Source organism: Mesoplodon mirus (assembly GCF_964341445.2).
Source record: "Mesoplodon mirus genome assembly, chromosome: 8".
NCBI lineage: Eukaryota > Metazoa > Chordata > Mammalia > Artiodactyla > Ziphiidae > Mesoplodon > Mesoplodon mirus.
Window position 1 is genome coordinate 7,238,771 of NC_138984.1, and position 20,286 is coordinate 7,259,056.

The 20,286-nt window shown below is 51.5% G+C and overlaps 2 protein-coding genes across 3 annotated transcripts in view; both read right to left on the bottom strand.

The window, feature by feature from the left end:
* Window positions 1-1,128: 1,128 nt before the first annotated feature.
* Window positions 1,129-7,838, bottom strand: SNORC (secondary ossification center associated regulator of chondrocyte maturation; the record flags this gene model as incomplete). The annotated part of the gene is made up of 3 exons (XM_082630850.1): window positions 7,646-7,838; window positions 1,318-1,500; window positions 1,129-1,238 (listed from the first exon to the last, which is right to left on the bottom strand). Exons 1-3 carry the CDS (start codon window positions 7,716-7,718, stop codon window positions 1,129-1,131), a joined length of 366 nt encoding a protein of 121 aa, XP_082486976.1. The 5' UTR covers window positions 7,719-7,838.
* Window positions 7,839-16,998: 9,160 nt separating this feature from the next.
* Window positions 16,999-20,286, bottom strand: part of GIGYF2 (GRB10 interacting GYF protein 2) — a 139,819-nt gene continuing 136,531 nt past the window's right edge. For both annotated transcript variants that reach the window (XM_082631244.1, XM_082631245.1), the window contains one exon: window positions 16,999-18,825. In XM_082631244.1, coding sequence (XP_082487370.1) covers window positions 18,758-18,825 — 68 coding nt within the window. In that variant the 3' untranslated portion in view covers window positions 16,999-18,757. The remainder of the gene's footprint in view (window positions 18,826-20,286) is intronic.

Genomic DNA, 20,286 nt, shown 5'->3' on the forward strand with positions numbered 1-20,286 from the left:
GGATCCTCTTGTGGCCCAGGTGTTAAACCATCACTGGGGTTTGCAGACAGTGCCCCCTCTAGGCCTTAGGGTCCTCACTCCAAGGGCCCTTGGAGCATGGGGACAGGATGCACTTCTGGCTTCTTTCCTGCTGCACCCAGAGCAGGTAAGCCACTATTTTAAATCCCTCTCTCTAAATTATAAAAGTGAGGCTTCCTGGGAAGTATGGAAAACAGAGGGCATGACCAAGGACCCAGTGCCAGGGCCAAGCTGGGGCGTGGCACGGCTGGGTGGTTCCTCATCCCTCATTCAGCTGCCATAATTTCAGGGTTGAAGTGAAAAGAGATGAGCTTGAAAAGCCTTTTTGTTTCCTTTCTCTACACAAACAGCCGTCCTGCATGGGGTTGCCCACTCTGCCAGAGGCTCAGCAAAGCCCCCTGCACAAGCTTACCCAAGCCAGGGGAGGGAGGCGGTCTGGGGCTGTGGGTTGGGGAGCCAGGACAGGGGCCCGCACCCGGGCTTCACCCCTCTCCTCATTCGCTCCTTGGTCTCCCCGGGGAAGAGGGGCCCCCAGGGGTCCTGAGGGTGCAGGTCTGGGGCTCAGAGCCCGCAAATAGCGCGCTGGCTGCCAGAGTCAGAAGACGCCCCCCATCCTCAAAGTCACTGGCCTCTGGATGGGGAGCCGGGACAGCCGAAGGTCCCGCGGGCCCCACCATCACCCAGCGAGGTGCAGAAAGCAGGGCGGCGGGCCCGGGGCAGGCCGCTGCCTCTCCTGCCCTCGGGGCCTCACGCCGGTCCGCGCTCGCAGCGCTCCAGGGCCGGAGCTGGGCAGGCCCCGGGCAGTTTGCGGGACTGCGGCACAGGGACTCCGCGCTCCCAAGGCCTCGCCAAGAACTCTGCCCAGAGCGCTCCACAAGCCCCGCTCTCGCACACCGGCGACCTCCGGCGCACGCGCATCGCGCACGCACCCGCGCTCCTGCGGGGCCCCGGCGCGTGTGCGCGCTGTCGCGCGCCTCAAGCCCCGAGCGCGTGCACGTCGCCCGCCCCCCAACCCCACCCCGCTCGCCCACACACTCATTCGCGGACACATGGAGACACGGGGGTGCCGCCGAGTCGCGCCACGGCCAGGACGCGGCCCCTTTATTCGCTTCAGGAGGCGGAAAACTTTCTCAGCGCGACGACGACGAGCGCCAGCACCACGCAGGTGGCCAGCAGGGCGGCGATGACGATGGCTGCGATGGCGCCGGGCCCCAGCGAGCCTGCGGAGGACGGAGGGCCGCGTCAGCCCCGAGGTCCGGCCCCCCCCCTTCCTCCCGGCCCCCGCGCCCCAGCCCGTACCGCCGCCCTGGTCCAGACGCTCCCGCGCGGTGCTGTCCTCGGGGCTCGGCGCTGTGGTGGTCGCGGGCGGGCCGCTGACAGCCGGCTCCCGGGCGGGGCTGGTGCTCTCCACGGGGCCTTCTCCCGACGGCAGCTCGGCGGGCTCGTTCCACAGGGTGGGCACGGGCTCCTGCGGGCCCTCGGCTGCAAAGCCAAGGACAGGTGTGGGGGCCCGGGCGGCAGGGCCGACGGGGACGTCGCCCCCGCCGTTGACCGACTGGGAAGGGGCGCTGAGTGCGGGGCTATGGGGCACAGCGCGGTGCTTGCCGCTTCGCAGGTGACGCGACGGAGGCCGAGTGGCCCACGTGTGGCCCCCGCTGGGTTCTGCTCGCCCCTGCCATGAGAGGACAGGTTGATGGGGGAGGAGGGCACTGAGGGACCAACAGGCCCACTCGGGAGGAAGCTGGAAGAACTTCGGGCTGGCAGCGAGCTTCAGGGCAGGGGGGCCGGGGGAGGCAGGGCACTTCGACTCCCAGCAGAGCCTGGGGGCCCCGCATCCGAACTGCTGGGCTCTGTAGGTCCTGGGGAAGTGACACTTGTAAAGGGCCCTCTCCCCGCACCCGCACAGGGCAGACCCAGGGCAGCCTTCACCTCGGAGAAGGCGCCGGGAGGGTCAGGCAGCGCCCTCTCCAGGAACCAGGGTTCCTGCCCAGCCGGTGAGGGCCCACTGCTGCAGGAGGTGGAGAGGAGAGGCCCGCCCCACACCCCGGGGGCAGCCGGCTCTGCTGCTTCTCAGCCCTAACCTGGGCAGAGTGGAGCAGCCCCCAGGGCCTGGGGTCTAGCGCCTGCACATGCCTCCACACGCCCCCCGAGTGTCTGAGCCTTAAAGCGCAGGGGCCTCTCTAGCCTAAGGAACTGTGATGCCGGGCTTCCCTGGTGGCGCAGTGGTTGAGAGTCCGCCTGCCGATGCAGGGGACTTGGGTTCGTGCCCCGGTCCGGGAAGATCCCACATGCCGCGGAGCGGCTGGGCCCGTGAGCCATGGCCGCTGAGCCTGCGCGTCCGGAGCCTGTGCTCCGCAACGGGAGAGGCCACAGCAGTGAGAGGCCCGCGTACCGCAAAAAAAAAAAAAAAAGAAACTGTGATGCCAGCACGTTGCTGCCTCCAGACAGAACAAGGCCAGAGGGGTGGGCAGGGGTGTCTGTGGTCAGTGTAAGGAAAGCCCCAGGAAAGGGTAAGCCCTCAGCCCCGCACTGACTGGGGCTCCGTCAGCACATCAGTCTCCGGGCAGCGTTTTCTGCAGGAGCCTTTCTCTGCTCATGGGTTGGGGGTTAGCAGGATTTAGGGTACCCAGGGGCCCCAGAGAACGAGAGGGACAGGCTGAGAGGCCTGCATGGTAACTCCAGGCAGCCCACACCATCTTTGCTCCCCCGTCAAGGATCCTAGCCTGAGGAGCCTCGCAGCAACACCCCAGCCCTGAGTGATCTCTGTTGTGATCCAGGGATGCTAGAATGGGCTTACTGGGCATCACAGCACACCGTCTCATTGATACCAGCTGCTCTATGGTCTTCCAAGAAGACCAAGACTCAGGTTAAGCTGAGGTGGGCGCTGCGCTGGCAGTTAGGTGCTGCTGGGCATTGAAGCCCCTGAAGAGGTTGTGCTTCCCGAGAAACTTCCTGGGAAGTTGTGGTTCCATCAATACAACCCTGGCCAGCCCACCTGCCGTCCCTGGGGCACATTTCACACTTAGGGGCTCCACCCCTGAGAGCTCCCCCAGGGCACAGACAAGCCAGACCCACACCCTGCTTCCAGGCTCACCAGCTCCTGGAGAGGGGGGTGCTCTGGGAAGACAAAGGTACTTCCAGGGTTCTTCTGCCAATGTGTCCACCTGAGGCAGATCATGAGTAAACAGCCAAACCCAAATTCCAGGGCAGTCTTAAAATAACTAGGCTTTCAAAAACGTTAAGGTCATGAGAAACAAAGAAAGGGTGAGGAATTGTTCCAGGTTGGGGACTAAGGAGCTGTGACAACACAACGCACCGTGCGTTCCTGGATGGAACATTATGGAGTCCACTGGTGAACTATGAATAAGGCTGTAGTTTAGGTGATAGTACTGTGTCAGTTTTCACTTCCTGATTTGGATAACTGCTTATGTAAGAGAATGTCCTTGTCCTTAGGAAGTATTTAGGGACAAAATGGCATGATGTCTGCAACTTAACTGTCAAATGGTTCTGCAATCAGATAGGTAAGTGAGTAAATAGAGACAGAAAGACGGTGAGAAGAGCAAATATGGCAAGATGTTGGCGGTGGGTGAATCCAAGTGAAGAGCCTACTGGAGTTCACTGGATTATTCTTGTAACTTTAATGTATACTTCAGATCGTTTCATGACAAAATTTTACAAGGTCCCCAGCTACCAGGCCCCGCCCCTGGTGCCTCTCCCAGGCCTCAGCTGGATCAATTCCGAGGCTCAGCTTGCAGGTAGGGACCGCTGTCATATTCCCAGGGCTTGCCCCGGCCTGTGCCCCTGTTCAGAAACACCCCCGGCAAGGAGGCCTCTCAGGGGCGGAAGGCCCCTGCACCCACTGTGTGGAAGCCTCCCTCTCCCAGGGCCCAGGCTGAAGCAGTGCTGGTGTGTGGGGGCCACCCTGGTCCACCACCAACTTCAAAGACTTCCCTGTGAGGAAGGGGAAAGTGACTCTGTCAGGCCTCCCTTGTCGCTGCCTGGGAGGGCTGGGGTCTGCAGCCTGCAGCTGCCATGGAAGGCTCCAGGCCCTAGGCATGCCTGCCTCAGGCTCTCCGGGGCTGGGCAGAAAAAAGGCCAGAGTCTACCCACTGCTTGGCAGGCCCTGAGGTCTAGGGCTCGCAGACTGCCTGTCTCCCAGATAAATGAACAAACCACTGGTCCCCACTTGCACACCACACACCCAAGACAGAGTGGCAGCCAGGCACCTCCCTGTCCTACCACCACCAGCCAAAGCTCACCTCCAACTGCCAGGTCTCTGGCCAGAGAGGCCACCACAGGGCTACTGGGTGTCAGGGCCAGCCAACCTGGTGGCGTCCAAGGAGTCAGCCCCAAGCTCAGGAAGAGGAGTGACAGGCTCCACACCCCCTGGAGGGCAGGGGCTCACTCCCAGGAACTAGTGGTACCCTCTGCCCTTTGCCAGAGCCTGGGAGCCATCTCTGGGGGAGAAGTGCCCTCTGAGCAGGGTACTTGGAGACCCACCCAGACCTTCTCCCTGTCTGCCCCCAGTGACCCAGCCTCACTCTGTTCCTCCCCGCAGAAGCCTGGACCCTCCCTGCCAGATACACCAGCCCAGGCCCCCTCATCCCTGCTGTGCACACCCCCTCCCGCCCCTTCAAGACTCAGCCGGTCTCTGAAGCTTAAGGGGCTGAATCCATTGGCTTCCAAATCGGGAGGGCTGGGTCCAAATCCCGGCTCCATCACAGCCTCACCCTGGGACCACCGCGGACTGACTTGGCCACCTGCCTTCGCTTCCCGACCTGTGGGATGGGGCTTGGACTGTGCCTCTCACATCCCTCACAAGGTGGTGACTGTGCTGTCAAGGCCATCGTCGGCTGCTGCCTCTGCCCTAGGGCCTTTCTGGCCTGGGCACCATGGCCCTTGCCACCCTGCGGGCTTTGCGCCTGCTGTAGCTGAGACCATCACCAGGAGCCCCCAGAGGCCGATCCGGGCTTCAAGGACTCATCTGCACCCAAGCAGCCAGGGCCCAGGGGCCAGCCAGCTCCCTGCCAGCCCAGGTGGGTGCCCCAGCGGCACACATGGGTCAGAACCACAGCCTGCGCTCAGCCACCAGCCCTCCGGCAAAGGAGGCGCAGCTGCCGAGGAGGGCCAGGCGTTTTCTCGTCCTCATCTACGTGCCTCCATGTTCTCTCAATTTGCTGTAGTCAGAGGGGGAAGCAAATCTATCCCCCAAATCTATCCTTCTGGGGAGCCATGAACAGAAGCCGTTGTCAGGGAGCTTCCCCTCGGCAGGCCCCATCTGAGGAGGGGGAAAGAAATGCCAGGCAGAGGGACTGGTATGAGGGCCGGCGTGGAAGGCGAGCGGAGATGTCACGTGAGGACGGAGAAGGGGGAGGACAAGGACCGGGGTGAGCAGCGACCTGCGACTCCGCGCGCTGACTGAGAAGACCAGGAGAAGTGGGGGCCGCGTGACCCTGCCACAGGCCTGGGCACCACGGGCTCTCCTCCAGCCCCACCCGCCTGTCAGTAAATAAGCTTGTTTAACGCTCAGTCTGACCACTGGGCCCGGAGGCCAGGCGCCCGAGCTCACAGACGGCCTTTGTGCGGCCATGAAGGGCCTTTTCATCCCTGCCCTGGCCTCCCGCCCGCTCAGCCTGGCCTGCTCCCCCCACCTCGGTAGCTGTGGCCACGGGCGACCCGCAGGGCGGGCAGCAGGCCGCCCCCTCCCCGCCTGCCTGCTCAGGACCCCAGCCCAGGGAGCAGCGGGCCAGGGGCCTGTGGGGCCGGCTGCACACCTGCTCTGAGCCTCCAGCCGGGGGTGGGGCGGCCAGGAGCCTCCCGAACCCCCTTCCTCCCGGAGTGGCAGGGCGAACCACAGCCAGCCGGAACCCCAAAGACTCCGGGGTGGGGCTGGCCTGCCTGCCCTTGGTGGGACACAAGGAGGGGACTCGGGAGGTGAGGCCAGGTGAGGTCCCGCTGCCGCCAGACACGAGGCTGTCCCCAGGCATTCCTGCGGCGGCAGACACAGCCCACCCACCCAGGCTGTGTGTGCACAGTCTGATCCAGCGCTTCTGGCTGGCAGCCTGGCTGGGAGGGCTGGCTGCATGGGGACCAAGAAACTGGACAGAAGCTGCCCACACGGCCCCAGACCCCAGGCAGACGGACGCCAGCACCTTCACCTCCACCCACTTTGACCAACAGGCCGGAGAAGCTTTTCACTGGGGTGGGTGGGGTATAAGGGAGCCACGGGAGACGCCACCCCGCTTTAGATCACTTCCCCAATTCCCTGGGCACCACACCAGCCCCCTGGCTTGCCCAGCTGGCCCCTCTCCCACCAAAAGGGAGGCTGGGTGCTTTCCTAGCCACGTGAGGAGGTGCTTCGGCCTGAGACTACCCTGCACCCAGCAGAGCGGCTGGGGATGTTTTCCTCCTAACGTGCTGAGCGCTACCAACTGCCTGTCCTGTCCTGAAAGCTCACGTGTGTGAACTTGGCAGACCTACAGTCTCCTGCGAGAGAGGCGGAGGCGCTCTGATTCTTGCCATGGTACAGCAGAGGAGAGGCACAGAGAGGCTGAGAAACAGAGAGGAGGACAGGGCCGGAAACGAAGCCAGCCTGCAAGCTTCTTCCTAGGGCGTCTAGAGGGAGGCCGGCAGGCCCACAGGCTCCTCGCCACCCCACCCCGTTTCCTTCCGTGTTCATGCCTGAGTGTGTGACCGTAAGGGTCCCCCCAGGCCTCACATCCCCCAGCAGCTCTCCCAGCACCACGTCCACACAGCCCCCCTCAGATCCACAGACACTCCCCCGAAACCCATGCCGTGGAGGGTCTCCAGGGGCTCCCCACCCGCACATTTCTCCAGCCCCAGGACTGCCCTCAGGAGCCCCGAAACACCTCCCTTTGGCCCACCTCACAGCCATCAGGGATGGCTTTCTTCCAGGAGAAAGACCACCCATGACCCGTCTGTGCCTTCTCTTGCTCAGGCTTTGAAGCCCCACAGCTGTGCCCAGGATGGGGGCTCAGGTCCCAGGAGCCTGCCAACCCAAGCCTGGTGGGACCCTTCTCACCAGACCCCAGACCCAGCCATTTTCAGCCTCAGTGCAGCACCTCAGTCCAGCATCCTCATGGTTTTACAGAGGGGTCTCTGGCCCTGTGCTCCCTCTGGAATTTTTCCCAAGATGGAAACAGTACCTGGGTCTTCACTCTCAAAGGACATTTCAGAAAACCAGCAGAGAAGGGCTTGTGGGGCTTGACAAATAAATGGTAGGGCTCTGTGGTCTTACATCTAGGGGCCTGGGGCCTCCGCCCCTCAGCTGCTTGCCCGGTGCCCCCTCCTGACTCCCAGATCTGAAGGCCTTCAGATATTAGGGTGCTGGAGTAATCCCCATGTCCCCTAGGCAGCTAATGTCCCTGGCCCTGCTCCCCAAGTCACCCTCCTACTTCAGAGGTCGCCGTCTCTATGACTAACGATTCCCTGAGGCCTCTGACACAGCTGCTGCCAGCCTGTCTTGGGGGAGCCCTTCACAGAATCACCCCAAACTGCCACCCCATCTCCTGTGAATGGCCTTGCCGGTGGGCATTAGAGATTCTGGCCTAAGGTACTTCTTAGCTTTGGGAGGCTGGTGGTAGCAGAGCCCAGGGAGCACCCTTACCTGTGAGCACCGCAGGGGCCAGGACCCCGGACAGGAGCAGCAGCGCCATGCGCAGGGCCAGACCGAATGCCATCCTGGCCCGTGAGTGAGCGCGGCCGGCGAGCGGGATGCACGGGGGACGGAGGACTGAGCTGGTTAACTTCAGGGCAGAGGGAAAGAGGCATCAAAGGGCTGGGAAAGGTTTCATCAATGCAAACTCTGTCCTCCTGGGACACCGTGCCCGCCCCCCACACATGAAAACACACACACACACACACACACACACAGAGCAGAGCTTACAGAACTGACTGCTTTCCTGAACTCTGGAGCAGCCCCACCCTCAGAGAGGGAAAGAGGAAATTGCTCTCTTTCCCGCTCTCCTTCTCTCTTTCCCGCTCTCCTTCTCTCTCTCTCTCACACACACACACACACACACACACCTGGGCCACTGAAAGTGAGAGAATCTCAACCTCCATGTGCAAGACTCACCCAGGGAGCTTGATAAATGCAGATGGCCCTGGCACTCTATTTCAGTGGGTCATGGATGGGCCCAGGAATCTGCATTTTAGTGTGCAAGGCCCAGGCTTGGGAGACTCCAACCCTAGGCTGGCAGCACTGATGAGGGCCAGGTTCTGCTCACGTTTGGGCTCTTGATGCCAGGCGGGGAGTGGGCACACAACAGCCCTCGTTAAAGCAGCACTTTTTTTTTTTCTTTTTTTTTTTTCGGTACACAGGCCTCTCGCTGTTGTGGCCTCTCCCGTTGCGGAGCACAGGCTCCGGACGCGCAGGCTCAGCGGCCATGGCTCACGGGCCCAGCCGCTCCGCGGCATGTGGGATCCTCCCGGACTGGGGCACGAACCCGTGTCCCTTGCATCGGCAGGCGGACTCCCAACTACTGTGCCACCAGGGAAGCCCTAAAACAGCACTTTTAAAGCAGTTTCCATCCAAACCTTCTGGCAGCTCTAGTCTCTCCAGAAAAACTCACGTCATACAACGCCCTGGGTTCCTTCTTGCTCTCTCTTCTCCTAGGTACCTGGGACTTGAAATACCACCTGTGTGTTCATGACACACATTTCCAACCCAGTTCTGGCCCAGAACTTCAGCCCCGTCACCCACTGCCTCCCGGACAGCCCCAAGGGTACCTAATGAGCATCTCCAACTTAACGTGTCCAAAACAAACCTTGACTGCACTGCCTCTCCAGCCCTGCACAGTAGGTAAATCCCAGTCCCCCACCTTCCAGATGTCGTAGCCACATAATTAAGTCATCAGAGGTCTCTCTCTTTCCCTTGTCTAAGCTCTCAGAAAGTACACCCCCCTACTTCAAACCCTTCATGGTTTCCCACTGCTCTTAGAATAAAAAGCCAAACGAAGGACTCGCCTTGGCCCTGCGCACTATGTTCAGTCTGCTGGCCTTGACGAGGTTCCTCCAATCCACCAAACTTAATCCTGCCTCAGGGCCTTTTCACTCGCTGTCCCCTCTCCCAGAAAGCAGTCTCTCAGCTCATTACATGGCTACCTCCTAATCACCATTCAGGTCTCAGCTCTGATCATTCAGGCCCCCATCCACCCATCACATGGCTTTAAATTTCTTCTTGGCATTTATATTTGTATGAAACTCTCATTTCCTTTTTTTTTTTTTTTTTGGTTAATTTTTTGAGGGATGACCTATATATTGTGAAGTACACAAATCTTATGTTTACAGCTTGATGAACTTTCATACATTTGTAAACACCACCCAAATCAATATAGAACATTTCCAGCACACCAGCAGGATTCTTCCTGCCCCTCCCTAGTCAGTACCCCCAAGGTGCCAGTCTGTCTTCTATCACCATAGATTAGCTTCCTCTACTCTTGAACTTCAAATAAACTGAATCCTATGGCATGAACTCTTGTGTCTGGCTTCTTCTGCTCGACTTCTGTGAGATTCATCCACGTTGTTGCACGTGGCAGTGGCTCATTCTTTTTTATTGCTGAACGGTATTCAATTGTATGACTATGCCACAATTTATCCATTCTTTTATCCATTTTATCCATTTATTTATGTCAATTTGGGTTATTTCCAGGTCTGAACTTTTATGAATATAGCTCCTGTGGGTATTCTTGTACCTGCCTTTGGTGAACATATACACTAAGTTCTCTTGGTTATATATCTAAAGATAGGATTGCTAAGTCAGAGTACAGTGTTTAGATTCTGTAGATGCTGACGAGCAGCTTTCCAAAGTGTTTGTTCTCATTTATACTCATCAGCAGTATGAGGGTTCCTGTTGCTCCACATCCTCACCAATACCTGGCATTGCCAGTCTTTTTTATTTCTAGCCGTTCTGATAGGTATGTAGTGGTGTCTCATCGTGGTTGTACTGCCATGACTAATAAAGTTGAACACCTTTTCATATTTATTGACCACAGGAATAGCCTCCTGTGTGAAGTGTCTGCTCAGTTTTTTTGTTTTTGTTTTTTTTTTTTTTGCTGATATATTAGGGTGGTCTATCACGTTGAATTTATTTTTAGGATTTTTTCGGTGTGTGTACCCAGATAAAAATTCTTTGTCAGATATATGATATGGTGCCTTTAAATGAAGTGTCCACTGGTTGTCTGTCTCTACTCTGTGACTAAGTCCCAGACAGGTGGGGCTGTGTTTAGTTCATCAATGTATTTCTAGAACCTAGCGCATGATAGGAACTTAATACTGGAGTTCAACCAGTTGGGATTTCTGGGGTAGAATTAACATTGAGCATCTTCTCACTTGTTCACTCTTTTGTTGGTGCTGCTCGCTGTCTCCCATCCTCACCTTTCTGTGCCCTCAGAGTAACGTAGAGTCAGACTCCCAGATCACACTCCTGAGAGATTCTTGCCGGCTGACTCCCTGTTGGCATCTGCCGTGGAGGCACTGGGGGGAGATGAAGGCGGGAGAGAAGTGTCTCTTTCCGATTCAGATTCCTGACAATGTCTCTGGCAGCAGCAGCACTGGCCACACCAACTTCAGTAACGAGTAAGTGGCTTTTGCAAAATTACAGTCAAACTGAATTCACAGCTGTGTCAGTTCTTTCAGGTGACATTTACGGCACTGAATGGGAAGGAGTGAGACCTTGAGATCTGGAATGGGGGTATTTGGGCAGACTCAAACAAATCTGAGAGTCTTCCACTCACAAATCCTCAGGGCTCCCTTGCAGAAGCAGCAGGCTCCTTAGAGAAATGGCTAATTCCAAATCTGGAAAAGTACAAGTAAATGATGCGCCTAGAATATCTCATGCCAAATTAAGAAAGTGCTCAAAGGATGATAGGGATATGGCAAAAGGACACAAATGTCAACTTGGAGGGGCTCCAAATGGACAAGTTGTGCACAACAGTATCCGATTATAACCTACAGTGTGTGCATGCATGCATGCATGCGTGTGTGTGTAAAGCTCTTCCTTATAGAATGCTGACTAATAAATTACAGGAAAGCTTGACAACCACGAATTGTTCAAGCAAGAATCATCAATGACTGCTAAAACTAGTGGATAAAAGTTTGATGAGAGCTGGATATTTACATAGTCTCAAAGTATCTCCCATAAAGAGAAAAATCATTACAGTGGAAAAACCTGGCAGATACTGTCTTTAAGTAAAGTTAACATCACCAGTAATGGTTCAAACTGACATCATGTACCTCCTGATATGACACATCAAGGACATAACATCACTTCTGTAGTATTCCTGCCCAACTGCATAATCTCAATTAAATCATGAGAAAAATATCAGACAAATGCAAACTGAGTGCATTCTACAAAATAATTGTCCTTTAAAAATCTCAAGGTATGAAAGATAGAGGAACTGTTCCAGATTAGGGAAGACTCAAGAAACATGACATCCAAATACAAAAAGCAATCATGACGGCATTCTGTACCTTTTTGTTTTTCCTTATAAAAGACATTAGTGGAACAATTGGTGAAATACGAATGAAGCCTGGATATTAACTAATAGCATCATATACTTTATTTCCTAATTTTAATAAGTGTACTGTGGTTATATAAATGTCCTTTTCTCAAGGAAACATGCCCTGAAATGTTTAGGGGTAAGGGACATAATGTCTGTAATTTGCTTTCAAGTGATTCATAAGAAATAGTTACTGAGAGTCATTATTGTGAGTGTAGTTATTGAGGAAAAAAATAATAAAGCAGGTGTGGTAAAATGTTAGCAATTGGAGAATCTGGATGAAAGATATGTGGGAGTTTTTTCTACTGTTCTTGCAAGTTTTAAGTCTGAAATTATTCAAAAATTTTAAAATGCCCCTTCTCCCCAAAAAGAATCACTATATTTCAGTGACTAGTGAAATAATAGACCTAGGCAATGATCATCAATGAATGTTAAAACTGCTACATGAAAGATCAACAGAACTTTTATAATGGATGAATCAGCCTGATAGCAACAGGACTGATGAATTGTGACACAGTGAAAATGGGACAACCAGACAATGCTGCCTGTGATGCAACAGGACGTACAGCAAGTAAGTATTCTTGGAGGGGGAGGGGAGAATCTGAATCCAATAAAGTTTCTAGACCTGACTACTCATTCACAGATGTGGGGGAGAGTAACAAATTGACACTATAAGGACGCTCCTTGCTGAGTCCACATTATGGGATGTTCTGTGGGTAAATGATCTTGTTTTTTCAATTTTTTTTTTTTTTTAGGGGAAACTGGTTAGACTAAAAGAGACTTAAACAGCAACCAAATGCGATCCGTGAACCTCATTTTGAGCCCCTCAGGGGCTGGTGGAAGGCAAAAAGAACATGAAATGGGAAGTAAATAAGGAAGTTGTACAAATATCACCCACAGCCTCATGACAAGGAACAGAAACAAAAACTGATGTATATTTTATTCCTTGCTGTATATATATACATATACACCAATTTTTCATATATATCTGTGTGTGTATATATATATATATATGTAAAAGAAAATTTAGTCGTTAAGATAATAATTATCCAGGTGAGACTGTGAATTTAAGAGATATTAGTATCACCTAGAAAAGGATGACTGACCATTAGATAAGGTATTAGTGATTTCCCTAGTTACTAATCCTTCAGTAATCTTACCTTCCTACTCTTCCAATGCCAATTCTTTTTTCTCCCCTGCCCTCCGCCCGCATTTCTTTTGACTGAATATTTAAGACGGTTTCTGATTCATGATGGGACCCTGACCTGCTTAGGGCTTAACTTGACGTTATCAAAAGAAGTCAGAAAATCCAAGTCAGTGACTCGTTCCCTTAACTGAGGCTCACCATGCTTGCATTTTGACCTGCGTCTGCTTTAGTAAAACCAAAATGGGTATTTGTCAAAGACTCACACTAAAACACAAGTGCTAAATCTGCAAACACCAAGTGTCAGCAATACGCTGCAAAGATGTACAGATGCACACACAGATCACACTTGCACATATGCACTCAGGAGGTGAGAGCTGAAGGAAACCTCACAGATCAGCTAGGCCAGTAGTTCCCCACTCAAGCTGTCCATTTAGGATCACTTAGGGCACCTAAAAAATAATTTCCAGTGCTGGGCCCCACCCTAAATAAGAATCCATGGGACATGGGGCTCAGGGACTGATTTTTGTTTCAAGTTCATCATTTGATCTGGGCCAACCCCCTCATCTGACAGGCAAGGAAACTGAGACCCAGAGACAGGACAGGAAGGACAGGTTAATAATGAAGCCGGGACTAATATCCAGTCAGTCTCCTGGAACCCACGCCACATTACCTCCCTGAGGGGTACTTCTTTACACTGATTTTCAGATGTCTAAGAGGGAGGCTGCCTATTTTTAATATGTTCCATTGCACCTACACATGAGCCCACAAACTCCCTTCTCCCTTGCAAAATGGCCTACAAATATTTATCAAGCATTTATGTGCTGGGCATTGTACTATGCAATTACATTTTAAGTTACTGATCACAGCTACCTCACAGTTCCCATTTCACAGATGGGGAAACAAATACTTGCCTAAAGGAGATAGCAGGATCAACTTTCAAATCTGACAGCTTGACTCCAGTGCCCCCATCCACAAAACCACTCATAGGTTCATGCCACAGGGTACCTTTAAAAACACACACACTCACACACACCCCAAAAACCTAGATTCTGTATAGAATTGGGGGTTGCTAGACACAGCAAGGTTGAACCCCTGGAAATCACTCGTTTCCCAGCTCTGCACAAGAATGGAACAGAGCCTGTGCCGAGCCCCCTCGTCAGGGTAACCACTAGGATTCCTTTCCCATGATGGATGTGCACAAACTCAACCATCCCAAACTCTTCCAACTTCAAAGCAGGCTGAAGAGAATGACAGTGGTAGAGGCCGCTAAGTGCCAATGTAACATCCATTCCCTGTGTTTCTTAGAAACAGAATCCCAATGGTATTTGGGGTGGCAAACCACTCAACTAAACCCCCCAAATTTCCAGCCTTTTTTTTTTTTTTTTTTGTGGTACGCGGGCCTCTCACTGTTGTGGCCTCTCCCGCCGCGGAGCACAGGCTCTGGACGCGCAGGCTCAGCGGCCATGGCTCACAGGCCCAGCCGCTCCGCGGCATGTGGGATCTTGCCGGACCGGGGCACGAACCCGTGTCCGCTGCATCGGCAGGCAGACTCTCAACCACTGCACCACCAGGGAAGCCCTCCAGACTCTCTTGAACTAACTATATAGTTACGTATCCACATTCCAGTTGAAAAGACTCAAGATGTTTGGTAGAGCTCCCAAAAGAGCTCCTCAAGGAAGGCTGACTAACAGGGAGGTGTGCTCCCTGAGCCTCACCCCAGTCCTTCGTCCTGCCTGGAATATAGGCACGATGGTTGGTGCTCTAGCAGTCACCTTGGACCATGAGTGACCTTGAGAATGGAAGCCACAACCAGGAGGGTAAAACAGAAAGAACCTGGGTCCCTTAGCCACACCAGCCTTGGCCTGATGACCTCCAGATTTCACTTGAGAAATAAACTATCTTGTTTAAGTCACTGTTACTTTGTATCTTACTATATGCAGCCAAACCTAACAATGACCCACTGACCTTCAGGACTACTTCTCATGCTAAAGGAGGCATTCAAAGGAGAAAACTGGCTACCAAAGGAAAATAATCCCCCACTCCTAGATTTGGGGGGACAAGTAAACAATCTTTAAGAAATGATGTCTCTGCTTAAGACCAGCTGGACTGAACTGAGTGTTGAAGCTATGGTGAGTTCCATCCCCATGATGTCATCACTGCCAGCAACGAAAGGGGAGGCAACTGCAGCTTTTAGGCTGCAGGGCAGTTGCTGCAATTAGGGAAGAGCCCAGTTCTCTTCACTTGCTTCCCAACATCTATGTGCTGTTTCTCCCATACATTGAACCACAGCAGTGTTTGTTACTTTAGCTGCAAAACATTCCCACTGACGAATCCCTGGAGGGAAACTCTTCTCTCAGAGGCCCCAGGTGCCCTGTCCAGAACCAACACTACCAAAAGCTATGCAGGTCCATCATACTCAGGGCATCTGACAATGTCTGCAAAATGATCACACATCTGGCTGCCTCAAGGTTCCCAGGCTCTCCACGGTCCCAGCAAGCACTGCTGCTTCATCAGGAATTGCCTGTGCTCACGGCCATCCTCTAGAGCTGGGCTTTTTTCTTTTTGTTCCCAAATAACCTATTAACTATGAGGCCAACTTCCATTTGGAATGTGCTCTCAGCTGCACCTTACTCTACTTAGAACGTGCATGCCTGTTGCTCTTTTAATGAAGCTCTGCTTCGCACACTGGAAGCACAGGAGAGAGAACTAGGTTCATTTCACATCAGAATCATACACAGACTTTTTCATTAATAATGTGGAGAGGACATTTTGTTTAAAATAAACTCCAATTTCTTCACCTGATCAATTTAAAATAAGGTGTAGAAAATGGCACACACTCTATTTATGCGTGTATATATTTGTATATATGTATTATTTAAAATAAAGCCTGAAGTACCATTACCCTGAAATTAAAAAGAAAATAATCCCTCAATTTAGAGTCAACGAAGAATCGAAGTTCCTTGATGTATATGCATAAACGAATTTTATGCAGCTCTTCCCCCAAAACGGCCACAACAGTACCTCTCCTCCCACATGCTCCTCTATAAAGTGACCACTCATTCCATCAAGGGAGATGTTGGAGGTGACCGTGTTCCCCAACCCCCTGAATCTGAAATAGCTTGTGACTACTTTCACAAAGTGTCACAGGAGTGACACTATGTGACTCCTGAGTCCAGGTCAGAGGAGGTGATGCAGCCTCTGCCTGGTTCTCTGGGGGAAGCCAACTGCCCAATAAGAAGTCCAACTACCCTGAAGCTGCCATGCTGGAAAGGGCACACGTAGTTCCTCCAGCCACCAACCCAGCTGAGTTCCCCGGCAACAGTCAGCATCAACTGCCATTCACACGAGTGAGCCATTGTGCCACCCAACCTATCAAACCTTCCTAAGATCGCAGCCCCAGCTGACCTCTGACCATAACCAGAGGAGACACCATGGAAGGACTGCCCAGCTGAGCCCTCCCCCCAGAGTCCTGACTCACAAAATTACCAATAAAATGCAAGGGTTGCTGTAAGCCAGTTTGCGGGTAATTTGTTATGTAGCAACAGTAACCAGAACACCAACTACCTTGGGCAAAGTATCCATCATCAAACTACCTTGTCTGGGTATGTTTTCTAAACCTCTGACTTAAAACAACTGGAAGCAAACAGTGTACAAAACCAATACTTTAAAACTCAGGAAGAGTTTAGATAATCTGCAAGTAAGTTCACAGAAAGAGATACGAACGTGTTTGCTGAAAGTGAAAGAGTGAGCGAATGAGAATGTGAAAATTGGTAGAATTGAGACAGAAACAAACATTCTTAGGAAAGAGTGGTTTCTTTCCACCATGTGGGAAATTCCTCAGGTAGAAGCAATGCTCCTCATTAAGCAAATGGAATGTTCCATGACTAAAACGACGTTGCTCCCTGAAATATGCCTACCCCTCCCCCAAATGTTTGTGTTTTATTTTTAAATTTCCCCTGAACAAGCATACAATAGAATCTAGCTTGGAAGGTGTGGGCAGGCTCTGGAGGGGTGGGCACCTTCAGGGGTGTGTGTCTGTGTTGTGAGGATAGGAGACGATCTGCAGGTCAGCAGAAAGGGGCAAAGGAGCAAAGACATTTAATCAACTTACCCACGTTTACCTTGACCTCTACATTCTCAAATACAGAACCAGTCAGCATTGCATAGCCTGCCAGAGAAAGCCACAGCTGCGTCCATGTCTTGGGTGCTCACGTGTCTGGGGCTTTTCCATGGTGCCAAGAAGATGGTTTGGTGGAAAACTCAGCCTCGACAAGGGTGAGTACAAGAAGTGTACTCAGATAGAATACCACCAGGTTTTATTTAAGTTCCTTTTTATTGTCCTCCACACTGGCAAAAGTTCCGAGGGAGCTTAAAGTTTTGTAAACATTTTAACTATCCCTCTTCCCCACCCCCCACTTTTGAATTTACAAAGCAAAGGAGAGCAGGAGCCCCAATTTTTAATGGTTCCCCATCTCCTCATGCTATTTGAGCCAAAAACTATGTACAAGTCTGTAGCAGTCTCTGTATAGTTACTGTACATGTTTAAGAGGGAGGGAGGCAAAAAGGGACAGGGAGAATGGTGATCCAAAAGAATAAAAACGGAAACCCAAATATAATCATCCAAAACCAAACTGCTCTCAGAGCAACTCCAGCCTTCTTCGGGCAATGATGACAGAAAGAAAAGGCGCTCTACCAGGAGCCACCCGAACCACAGCACGTCTTGCACAGGGACGGACGGTCCAAAGGCTCCAGACCAAAGTGTGCTTGGCAATTCCAGGTGATGTTCTGTGGGGGGCTGGCAGAGGCAGGAAGAGTATTGTTTATAAACAGGGCTTGAATACATTTATATCTGAAGTGAAGGGGTATGACGAGGCCACAACCAGAAGCCGGAACCAGGCTTCTCTCTCCTGTTCTCTCCCATCCCCTCCATCCCACTGCAATCTCCTGTATAGTGGTTTCCATGGATGAAGGTCTTAAAGATGGTCAGGTTTTGTATGTTCTTTTTTCAGAAAAGGCAAGCAACTTGCCATTCCAGAATCTTTAAACAAAACCTTTCGGGGCCACAGCAAGACACACACGCAATGCTCTGAGGAACCAGATGAAATTCCGGGCTTTTATCAGAAGCAGAAGTTTATCCCTATCCAAAATGAAATTACACAAATTCATACATATGGTAAAGATCCTAACTGCCTCTTAAACGAGACAAATTTTCAGCAGAAAGGCCCAAAACAAACTGGTCCTAGTCCTCTGAAGTAAAAATATTTATGGGAAAAAATCCGTTTTTGTAAGACAGAAAAATTAAAAATAAGTCCCTCTCCCAGGCCACAGGGCTTCCTTTGTCCAATCAGGTTGGAGTATGCCAGGGGAGAAGTCAGCTTGCTTGGAAGTCACTATCTAATGAAGAAGAAACAAGCATCCTTTCTCTGAAAGGATGCTCAGAAAGAAGAGGCGAGGGGTGTGCAACATCAAACCAATCAATCTAAACTCCATCCCGCTCAGGGCCTCTTCGATGCAGTCCGAGTTAGCAATGACAACGCAACCTTCAGACTGCAAGAGCGCTCACTGCCTCTGTCGGACACTCGAATCACAGTCCATGGGCGTTTTTGTTGCTGGCCAATAACTCTCTTCATGATTGCACCAGTCAGACCCCATGCCCGTTTTTTTGGGGGGGGGGGAGGGGAGAAGGAGAAGAAAAACAAAACAGAAGGAAAAAAGTGACAAGACAAAGTAAATTGCTATTGGCAGATCCCAACACACTTTCTGGGAGACAGCAGGTGAAATCACGGCACAGTAAACACGTCTCTGCCCCAAATCAGCCTTGTTGGGGAGTAATCCCAACTGCCACCCCCAAGACACAGGGTCTGGTCCACTTATCTACAGTCTGAGATGCTCACCAACAAAAATGGTTTAAAGAATCTTGGACACAAAGGGCTGGAAGAAAAAGCCTGAGATGATCGGTTCTGTGATTTGTTGCAGTGATAAAGAGTATATGGTGAGTAAGTGTCGTGTCCAAAGGTGCAGAATCCACGGTCAGCAGAGAAAAGAGGGAAGGCCAGTCCGCTCTGGCAGGTGCTCAGTAGTCATCCAAAGTCTCGATTTCACCCATATTGAGTCGCTCCGATGAAGCATTGACTGAAAACCCTGCAGGGAAAAATTGGCAACGAGTGACTGACCACACCCAGACAACCATGCGGCTCAAATTCTAGGCAGGCAGCTGGAATTTTAGTCTCCTGTTTTTGAGCACACAAATAGGGATACTAAAAGGAGGGAGAAGAAAGGATAAACGTCAGTGTAATGGCTTTTTTGCCTTTCCAATTAGACATTCTATTTTTATATGCTTTATCTTAAGGTTCTGATATAATTTAATTAGGGAGGAAACACACACACACACACATAAACCCAGCACCACTGCTTAAAAAAAATTGCAAACCACTGCCTTAGAGAGTCCTGAGTAGAGCCTGGGTTGTAAGTGTGTTTTAAGGCCAGGCTGGCTAGGGAGGAAAGTTCATTCAGAAGGTGTACCTTAAAAGAATGGGGCAGGGGGAGGACAGGAATAACACACCAAGTAAGTACTTTGTAACCACTCGAACAAATGATTGTGAAATATGAGTGGGAACAACACTATTGGGTTGGCCAAAGTTTTCGTTCGGGTTTTTCCGTAAGATGTTATAGAAAAACCCAAATGAACTTTTTGGCCAACCCAATACTTCAGCCCCATTTGCTACCAGGAATACTCTGGGTCCGAAACTTTGTCAAAGTTCTGGTCCAGAGATTTTGCTTTCAGTGGTAGGAGGCTCCAGGGAAGACCCCACTACAAGATCCTTAGAGCCCTCAGATGTTCTTCCTATCACAGAGAAGACAGCATAAAACTATTAAAGTACTTTATTCGGCTCAATCTACTCTAAGTAGACTAGCAAAGGCAAGGATTTCATTTAGCAACATTAATTGACTGAAGTGCAACCTGGTTTAGAAAAGGCAGTAAGTACCAGCACAGCCACTGAAGGCAACAAGCAGCACTTACAAACTCTACCGAGGTTTGAGAACCCAATGCCATCAGCCACGTGTAATGTGTCAAGGAACTCCATGATCAGAGACTGATAAAAAGTACTACTAACAGGGCCTCTTTGGAATGAGTGATTCTCAAAAAGCTTTCAGTTCATCCACCCTAAATGAAATCCCAAACTGTTTCAGCTGCTATTTGAATATCAAGAAGTAAACAGGCGATGCTCTCGAGTCTAAAGGCAGTTCTGTTAATATTGAGTTTTCTGCCCCCTCCTGTTTGTTCTTTAATGTTCAAGTTTTCAAATACACATTTTAAATGTACCAATAATAAACAAAAAAAGTCTTACATAATAAAAATAGCTTAATCACATTACATTCTTGATTCCAAAATATCATGATTTGAAAAAATAAACACGCCTATTTATTAACCAAGGAAGCTGTGGTACAAGCTGCTTACAAGGCCTCCTACTGGGAGAGGCTAGGATTCCAAATCCCAACCTGAGTTCTACCCCTCAACTGTGTTCCCATAACCTGCAAGATTTTTTTCCCTTGAAAATAATGAAAGGCTTAGTGTTCATATTTGAAAATAACAGTTAATAA